This window comes from Salmo trutta, unplaced genomic scaffold, assembly GCF_901001165.1.
Source record: "Salmo trutta unplaced genomic scaffold, fSalTru1.1, whole genome shotgun sequence".
Taxonomy (NCBI): domain Eukaryota; kingdom Metazoa; phylum Chordata; class Actinopteri; order Salmoniformes; family Salmonidae; genus Salmo; species Salmo trutta.
Window position 1 is genome coordinate 25,402 of NW_021823258.1, and position 9,969 is coordinate 35,370.

General features: G+C 45.3%; 1 protein-coding gene across 1 annotated transcript; it reads right to left on the reverse strand.

The window, feature by feature from the left end:
* Positions 1-3,409: 3,409 nt before the first annotated feature.
* Positions 3,410-5,085, reverse strand: LOC115189941 (calcium-activated potassium channel subunit beta-4). Its single transcript, XM_029748450.1, has 2 exons — positions 4,142-5,085; positions 3,410-3,764 (listed from the first exon to the last, which is right to left on the reverse strand). Exons 1-2 carry the CDS (start codon positions 4,475-4,477, stop codon positions 3,702-3,704), a joined length of 399 nt encoding a protein of 132 aa, XP_029604310.1. The 5' UTR covers positions 4,478-5,085; the 3' UTR covers positions 3,410-3,701.
* Positions 5,086-9,969: the final 4,884 nt, after the last annotated feature.

A 9,969-nucleotide genomic window follows, 5' to 3' on the forward strand; every position in this document is an offset into this window, starting at 1 on the left:
TAAGCTGTTAGTAGCTCATGTGCCTCACCCTAATAATTTGGTCTATATTCACCTCTTAATTTCGCCAACTGTTCTGACTTGGTGGCGCACATGTAGCCTATAACCTGTTTTAGAGAAATGTAATCGTTGAATATTGTAAGAGCTTTCATTGTCTGCTTATATGCCCCTTTATTTATCCTACGCTTCTGAGTTGGTGTACAGGGAGAACATTGTAAGAACGGCCCATGTTCTGAATTCTGTCGCTGTACATTTCAAAAGTGCTGAACAAATAGTTATATTGACTACGTCCATCCTAGCTCGCTCATTAATGTCTTAATCGAAATTACGGATTGCCTCTTATCCGCTTGTCGCCCCCTTATGCCATAGTTTGAACATCTCAATTGTCAGTAGAAACCACATTTGTTTAAACAAATCAGCCATATCAGCTATGTTTTTTTTAAAGGCAGTAAATGAGGCTGAATGAACTGTTTCGCTGCCAGACAAGGCTCCGCTGATAGCCAGGTGTAGCAGTGGTAAGGTGTTGGGACTGCTGTTGGGACTCTGCTGTTGGGACAGCTTTATGTAGGCCATAACAGTTTGTGGGCACCGTTTGTCACCGTTATAGTGCAATTAATGTATTGTTTAGTGTTGTGTTGACCCCAGTCAACTTTTCAAAATATTAGGCACAGGCTGAAAATCTAACTTCTTACATTACGTTTGTTTATGGGGGCAGGAGAATTAAGGAAGAGGAAACTCGAATGAACTTTGATCGCTTTTATTATCAATTTTACATTTGCAAAAAGAGAAAATTATTTTTCATGCCACGAGAGTACCCAGATCCAGCTAAATAGGTCCCGGAACAAAAAGTCCCAAACAGAGAGGTGGGATCCGGCTCAAATGAACCACTGCTCTCCTCCCATGAGCCAATTCAAACCAATCAACCCCTCCTGCTTCTGGAACGCTCCGACCATTCAGTCTAGAACCAGGATATATTAGTGACCATTATAATGAAGTCATTATAGAGCAGGACCTCAGGTGGGCCATTAGTAGAAGTAGCCTGTCAATAACGACACACAGAGACACACACACACACACACACAGACGCACGCACACACACACACACACACAGACACACACACACAGACACACACACACACACAGACACACACACACGCACACACAGACACACGCACACGCACACACAGACACACGCACACACATGCACACACACAGACGCACGCACACAGACACACACAGACACACGCACAGACACACGCACAGACACACGCACAGACACACGCACACACACACACACACACACACACACACACACGGATACAATCAGTTTTCTTTCATTTCCTGCCTCAGACAACCATACATAAGAATGACTAGTTGGCACTTCTCCAGAATCTTTAAATTCATGACTTTGTTTTGGTGCTTCAACAGCTAAGGAAATCAATAACTGATCAGAAAAATCCCTGATTCATTTACGAGACTTTGGCTGTGTTTACGTAGGCAGCCCAATTCTGATCTTTTTTTCACTAATTGGTCTTTTGACCAATCAGATCAGCTCTGAAAAAGATCTGATGTGAAAAGATCTGATGTGATTGGTCAAAAGACCAATAGGTGGAAAAAGATCAGAATTGGGTTGCCTGTGTAAACACAGCCTTTTGAAGCAGATGTTCCCTTTTCCACAAATCACTCTGAGTTATTCAGCGACAAAGTCATATGGTTTTGTCGCCGGGAACAAATATACACACACACACACACACACACATCAATAAAAACAACAAAATCTAAGTGCAAGTCATACGTAAAAGTTGTACAACTTACAATCAACATGCAGGGCCAGGGACGATAATATGAACACATTAAACATTGACTGTTTCTGTATCCCAAATAGCACCCTATTCCCTATATAGTTCACTATGTAGAGAATAGGTTTCCATTTGGGACACCGCCAATCCTCTCCTCAGACTCTACAGTTCCTCCAAGCCTGAGGAGCCCAAACTGCCAAGTTCTCTGACTGCAGTGATTGAGTCTACTAAACATGAACAGACAGACAGACTGCAACACAGAGTAACTAAAGTGAGTCATTGCCTGCTTACTGCCAACTCATTCAACACCTGGTTCCTTTTTCCTGCTTACTGCCAACTCATTCAACACCTGGTTCCTTTTTCCTGCTTACTGCCAACTCATTCAACACCTGGTTCCTTTTTCCTGCTTACTGCCAACTCATTCAACACCTGGTTCCTTTTTCCTGCTTACTGCCAACTCATTCAACACCTGGTTCCTTTTTCCTGCTTACTGCCAACTCATTCAACACCTGGTTCCTTTTTCTGCTTACTGCCAACTCATTCAAACACCTGGTTCCTCTTTCCTGCTTACTGCCAACTCAATTCAAACACCTTGGTTCATTTTTCCTGCTTACTGCCAACTCATTCAACACCCTGGTTCCTTTTTCCTGCTTACTGCCAACTCATTCAACACCCTGGTTCCTTTTTCCTGCTTACTGCCAACTCATTCAAACCCCTGGTTGGTTTGGTAGCCAGCCAAAGTCTCACTTGTTTCCTCTCAGTGCCACAGTCTGCATTCGTTCTAACTCATCCCCAGACTCCCCCAGGCTCAATTTCTACGGCATGTAGAGAACAGGCTGGGATTACGTTTGTCCTAAATGGTACCTTATTACTTTTGGCCACCCTTTTAGTCACCCTATTTCCTTAGTGGACAAAGTAGAGCACTACATGGGGAATAGGGTGCCACTTTAAATGCAGACACATGCGATCGTGCATCACTGTTCAAAGCTGCGCTCCTGTTGCCATAGAACCCAGTCAGTAAACATAGAGGCGTGTTAAAGACACAGGGTGGAGGGATGCAGTGGTGTTACCATGGAGCTGGGGGGAGAGAGGTCTGTTTCAGACAGCAGGGAGGAGGGGAGGGGGAGGAGGTGAGGAGGGGGTGGAGGAGAGGAGGGGACAGAGGAGAGGAGGGGGAGAGGAGGGGGAGGAGGAGACGAGGGGACAGAGGAGAGGAGGGGACAGAGGAGAGGAGGGGACAGAGGAGAGGGGGAGGGGGAGAGGAGGGGGAGGAGGAGAGGAGGGGACAGAGGAGAGGGGGGGAGAGGAGGGGGAGGAGGAGACGAGGGGACAGAGGAGAGGAGGGGACAGAGGAGAGGAGGGGACAGAGGAGAGGGGGAGGGGGAGAGGAGGGGGAGGAGGAGAGGGGGAGGAGGAGAGGAGGGGAGGAAACGGAGGAGAGGAGGGGACAGAGGAGAGGAGGGGGAGAGGAGGGAGAGGAGGAGTGGAGGGGGAGGAGGAGACGAGGGGACAGAGGAGAGGAGGGGGAGGGGGAGAGGAGGGGACGAGGGGACAGAGGAGAGGAGGGGGGGAGAGGAGGGGCAGGAGGACAGGAAGAGTTGAACGCCCTACAGTACCCCCTCAAAGATATAAACACACTATCTACAGAAGAACACAAGATGAGAAGGTTGGGTTTCAATCCCTTCTGAAGTCAGCTAGGAACAACTGATGGTGATGATGACCACAGAGAATTTGAAGAAATTCTCAAAAAGACCAAGACATTTTCAATCTGTAGTCTGAGAGGTGCACGTGTGAAAAGTAACATCACACACAATGGGACCAGAGAGCTTACCGGACCAACTGAGAAGGAAAGACACCTTCACTCACACAGACGTTTGGTCTTTCTGTCCCAAAGGGGTCATTTTGTCATCTCTGTTCCTCTTCATCACAGTAGAGGTTCTCTTTGTGAGTGATGATGAGGCTATGTCTCTAGAATAGACTTGGACAGGTGTAGATCCTCTTACACTTGCTGTCTTTTATGAAAGTTAAACTCATTATTTAAGTCTGTGATTTTTTGCCATGTCTTTGGAATAGAAAATAGCAAGAATGTTATTTGGTCTTTAGAATACAAAACGTTTGTTTACATTAACATAGTTTAAAAAACAGGCAACCATTAACATAATATCCATCTACCTCATGTCAACAAACTGAGACTGGGAACTTTTCCAGACAGACACTTTGCCTAGCTACTGTATCGATCGTTCACAGCTCTGCATTCAGTAAACGCTGTGGCGACTATAAAGTCTAGAGCTCCTTCCCAGAGTTCTCCTTCCCAGAGTTCTCCTTCTAGAGTTTTAGGCATTTACCTTTGGGTTCAGCACCAGCTGCTGTTCATCAAAGTGCAGCAGAGCCACGGAGTTCGACTCGGAATTATTGACGAATATCTGCAGACACGGATACAGCGAGGTCCCCTTGCAGTCCGACCCGCACGTGAACACGCACTCGAACATCTCCTCCGGTCTGAGCACGGACACCACCGTGCAGTTGGCCGGTTTGCTCTGCATGCTCTGTAGAGTTGGACTGAGCCAGCAGAACCCGAGGATAAAGAGGGACAGGATGCCACAGACGATGAGGAACAGTCCTAGTCGGATACTCTTATCCTCCGCCTCCGAGTACTCGTATGACACCCTCATTTTCGCCATTATGCTCCTCGTAGGTCTGAAAAGAGCTCGAAAGTGACGGAGAGGAGAGCTGGAGAGGGGGCTCTCTCTCTCTATATATATGCGCTGTGTTGCCCCAAACACTGGTAGCCTCTAGGAAAATGTCCCTTTCACTCAACCGGACTCCTCGCTCTCTCTTCTGTATGTTCTATTTCTTTCTCACCCCGGTGTCAACGAGGAGAACTTTGCGAAAGCGGAGCAGCTGCGGTCCAGCCTGTGCCTGCCCCCCCTCCTCCCCTCGCTCTTATGCGCGTGATATCTACTTCATATCGCAACGGTCCGTAGAGATTTGGGTTTTGCTGAAAGGCTGGATGTTGCATCTGGGATTAGGTTCGGAGTGAATGCCCCTCCCTTGGCTGGCGATCAGATGTTGCGCAGCAGCGGTCCCTCGCCGTCGCTGGATCCGACATCCATCACTTCGCTGTGGACAAACTGGTCTACTGTGTCCCTTTGGAGATGGAGACAGCTCTCTCTGGTCTGAGGACCAGCCTATATAACCTGAGGCGAGGAGCTTTCTAGAGTTAAAAATAGGTCTCTTCTGCCGACACCAATGTTTCCAACTTCATTACGCTGATTGGACGGTATTGTTTTGCTGCATCCCTACAGGGTGAACCTGTTGACAGTGTAGGCTAGCTAGTTACTGTTAACACGTTCAATAACACAAATAATGACCTACGTCATTAAGCTTTGGACACATGATAACTTGGCTTGGCGTACAAAAACAGAGCTTATAGTTGACCAATCAAAAAGCAAGCATTATGCCATGCGAGTTTTAACGTAATCAGCAGTGTCCGCCAACGATTACGGTGGTGTACGGTGCTCGGTGGCGTGCACGTGGCAGAAAAGCCTAAAGCTAGTCTGCATCTGTTCGTTCCTAGATATACAGAATCATTTTTGAGGCTTTCTTGAATAGCACATAGAAACACGCACATAAACACACGCACATAGCGTTTTATCGTACGGGCCATTAACCAGTGGTAATTCCATTCACTGCATCTTTATAGAGACCCAGTTTACTCTCTGAAATTGTTTTAGGTTTTTTTGTGAAATTATTGGAACACGCTTGTCAACTCTGATTTGTATCTTTTAATGGAAAATGACAAAAGTTTAGCAAGTGTAGTGTTGAATAATAATGGAAATTGTTTTCATAAAAGTAATGACTATTTTTTATTAATTAAGGATTTACAGATGATGCTGACATTTAGATGCAGGGACAAATCAGTATCACTATAGCCTACTACACAATCAACCTTGGTTATATGTTAACCTTCTCCCCAGGCTCAGTTACAGAGAGGCTGGACTGGGGATCCTACTACACAATCCACCTTGGTTATATGTTAACCTTCTCCCCAGGCTCAGTTACAGAGAGGCTGGACTGGGGATCCTACTACACAATCCACCTTGGTTATATGTTAACCTTCTCCCCAGGCTCAGTTACAGAGAGGCTGGACTGGGGATCCTACCACACAATCAACCTTGGTTATATCTTAACCTTCTCCCAGGCTCAGTTACAGAGAGGCTGGACTGGGGATCCTACTACACAATCCACCTTGGTTATATGTTAACCTTCTCCCCAGGCTCAGTTACAGAGAGGCTGGACTGGGGATCCTACCACACAATCAACCTTGGTTATATCTTAACCTTCTCCCAGGCTCAGTTACAGAGAGGCTGGACTGGGGATCCTACTACACAATCAACCTTGGTTATATGTTAACCTTCTCCCCAGGCTCAGTTACAGAGAGGCTGGACTGGGGATCCTACCACACAATCAACCTTGGTTATATGTTAACCTTCTCCCCAGGCTCAGTTACAGAGAGGCTGGACTGGGGATCCTACTACACAATCAACCTTGGTTATATGTTAACCTTCTCCCCAGGCTCAGTTACAGAGGCTGGACTGGGGATCCTACTACACAATCAACCTTGGTTATAGCTCAACCTTCTCCCAGGCTCAGTTACAGAGAGGCTGGACTGGGGATCCTACTACACAATCAACCTTGGTTATATGTTAACCTTCTCCCCAGGCTCAGTTACAGAGAGGCTGGACTGGGGATCCTACCACACAATCAACCTTGGTTATATGTTAACCTTCTCCCCAGGCTCAGTTACAGAGAGGCTGGACTGGGGATCCTACTACACAATCAACCTTGGTTATATGTTAACCTTCTCCCCAGGCTCAGTTACAGAGGCTGGACTGGGGATCCTACTACACAATCAACCTTGGTTATAGCTCAACCTTCTCCCAGGCTCAGTTACAGAGAGGCTGGACTGGGGATCCTACTACACAATCAACCTTGGTTATATGTTAACCTTCTCCCCAGGCTCAGTTACAGAGAGGCTGGACTGGGGATGAGATTATTTCCATCCCAATTCCAATCTCTGTTTCTATCCACACATGCCCAGTTTGTTGTCCCTAATCTGTGAATATAACAGAGGCCATTAAAGTAACCTTCCCTGGACCTGATGACTGGCCAAGTCTTTAGCTCAGAGGGCTATTGTGCCTTGCAGAATACCCCGATTCAAACCCGGGTTCAGTTGGATACATAAGGATTAGAATAGCAGGAACTAAGCATGACTGGTACCTTGGTTGCATCTTTAGACTTACCGCGCCGCCAGGCTCAATTTTGGGGGGGATGCATGCCAGCAAAGCCACTACACAACACAACACTAAACAATACATTAATTGCACTATAACGGTGACAAACGGTGCCCACAAACTGTTATGGCCTACATAAAGCTGTCCCAACAGCAGAGTCCCAACAGCAGTCCCAACACCTTACCACTGCTACACCTGGCTATCAGCGGAGCCTTGTCTGGCAGCGAAACAGTTCATTCAGCCTCATTTACTGCCTTTGAAGAAAACATAGCTGATATGGCTGACTTGTTTAAACAAATGTGGTTTCTACTGACAATTGAGATGTTCAAACTATGGCATAAGGGGGCGACAAGCGGATAAGAGGCAATCCATAACTTCGATTAAGACATTAATGAGCGAGCTAGGATGGACGTAGTCAATATAACTATTTGTTCAGCACTTTTGAAATGTACAGCGACAGAATTCAGAACATGGGCCGTTCTTACAATGTTCTCCCTGTACACCAACTCAGAAGCGTAGGATAAATAAAGGGGCATATAAGCAGACAATGAAAGCTCTTACAATATTCAATGATTACATTTCTCTAAAACAGGTTATAGGCTACATGTGCGCCACCAAGTCAGAACAGTTGGCGAAATTAAGAGGTGAATATAGACCAAATTATTAGGGTGAGGCACATGAGCTACTAACAGCTTACTACACAATATACACTTGGTATTACTTTCTTAGCTACAGTATACATATCTCCCTGATATATTACATCATTTATGCAGCAGCAGACAATACATTTTTGGACTCACCTTGTTGTGCTGTGCTCACTTGAACAGGAAGGTGGTGCGGTGGTCCTTCGTGGGCAAATTTTCTCATCAAAGTCTGGAATTCTCTGGATGTATGGTGCTTTCAAGATGACTGGGAACTCTGAAAAAAACAAGGTGGAATCATGACGACGTCAGTGATCTTCAGGTCATAGCTCTAGAATGAGGCCAGAGTTCAAAATGTATTTTCCCAGTCGGAGCTTGTTTTTCCTGAGTTCCCAGTTGTCTTGAACTCACTGAAGTCGGATTTCCCAGTTCCGCGTTAACAGTTCTTTTGAACACGGCAAAATGACTTTGACAACATGGCTGATGTTGAATGTTTATCTTTTTAAACTTGGAAAATAGACCCTTAATCCCAGAATTGGGACCACACAGCCACTCCACTGAATAGCAGGCTAGTGATTGCTTTGCAGTGCTTGCAGTTAACTACTGATTCCTTCCAAACCACTCACTGTTGATTTTGCGATTTCCAACTTGTTGTGTAATGTTTATGTCCAATGGCCGATGAGCACCGATACGTTTTATCTATAATTTCTCTTCATTATTTCCCTTCATGTGACAAAGATTAAAAAGGATTTGCCAGTAGATTGTCAACTTGATTCATGATGATGACTGCTAGCTAAGATTTTGAAAGTTGATGTTGACATGATCAGTCCAATCAAAGCTACTCTAGATATAACGTCCTTTGACGTCATTTTATCTGTGGCCAATTACCTTGAGCCTTCTTGAATAGGCACTTCTAATGTAACTCTATGGCAGCACCCAAGGGTCTTGAATTTTCAAGCACTACCCTTAGATTTAGCATTGACGTTGTGTCGCCATGAGTGACAGAACACTGAGCCAATCACGGTGCAACTAGAGAACATTACCAACCCCTACGCTCTGTATTTTCCGCTGGCTGCACCACCACCACAGAAAGCACTGAGCTAGGCTGAAACACCTGCATTTTGGAGCTGTCTTACTCAAGAAAACAAAAAGAGACCATGTTTGTATGCGGCTTTATTAACTCAATGATTTTTTTTACATTGTTTGCAAACTGATATGTGACACGTATTAAAAACAGCCCCCCCCCCCCCCCCCCCCCCCGAATGATTTTTAAAGCCAATGGGCCTGTCTAACTTGTTTTCATCATTATCTGGCTGATAATGGGGGCCTCAAGGAATAAAATGGGCCGGTGTCTTAGGAATTTTGATTTGGTCCCAGTCCGCCCCAGCCAATCTCTATCTCTACTTTTCACATATGTCCAGTCTCATTGTCCTCCCTGATCTGTGGATGTAACAGAGGTGGTATAGTAAACCACTCTCAGCTGATAACCTTGCCTGAGATCTGAAGAATTGTATTAGCTCCCCCAAGCTAATGCCTAGACTTTATCCCAGCAGGTTAACACAGTCTAATGATCACGCATGAGACCTGGATTCAAACCAAGTCAGGCATGTGAGGATAGGATAGACTTTTCCAGACCAATTCTGATCTTTTTTCTACTAATTGGTCTTTTGACCAATCATATCAGATCTTTTCACATCAGATCTTTTTCAGAACTGATCTGATTGGTCAAAAGACCTATTACTGAAAAAATATCACAACTGGGCTGCCTGTGCGAACGCAGCCTAAGTAACACCCACAATCTCATGGCCGGTGCATTGTATGTCTACATCATTACAGATGTAGGATCTTAATTTGAGCCAGTTTGCTATAGCATGAAAATAATCCAGCAGCAACAGGAAATGTGTATTATTATGTGAATTATAACAATAGGGGGTTGATACATTCTTTGTAAAGGGAAAATCAAATCTGAAATTACAAACTTCAGAAGCCTTTTAAAATCTCAAATACACAAGAAAAAAATTTAATGTTCTCCTGCAATAGGGTGATCAAATGAACATCCTACATCTTTAATAACATCTTCAGGGGTCATTATGAACCTGCCAGACAGACAGATGATCTACACAGTTACAGTGATGTCATTGGCTGAGAGGAGACAGCGAAGAGCCAAACGGTCACCTTATCGGTTTTATAGTGTGACTGCAGCTCTGTGGTGAGGACATCAGACACTGATGTCATTTA

Excerpts from the sequence above, each read along its gene's own strand:
- LOC115189941 (XM_029748450.1), bottom strand. The coding sequence starts at position 4,477 with ATGGCGAAAATGAGGGTGTCATACGAGTACTCGGAGGCGGAGGATAAG. Across the intron at positions 3,765-4,141 it reads AGCTGGTGCTGAACCCAAAG|AGACATAGCCTCATCATCAC; the intron begins GTAAATGCCTAA and ends AGTCTATTCTAG.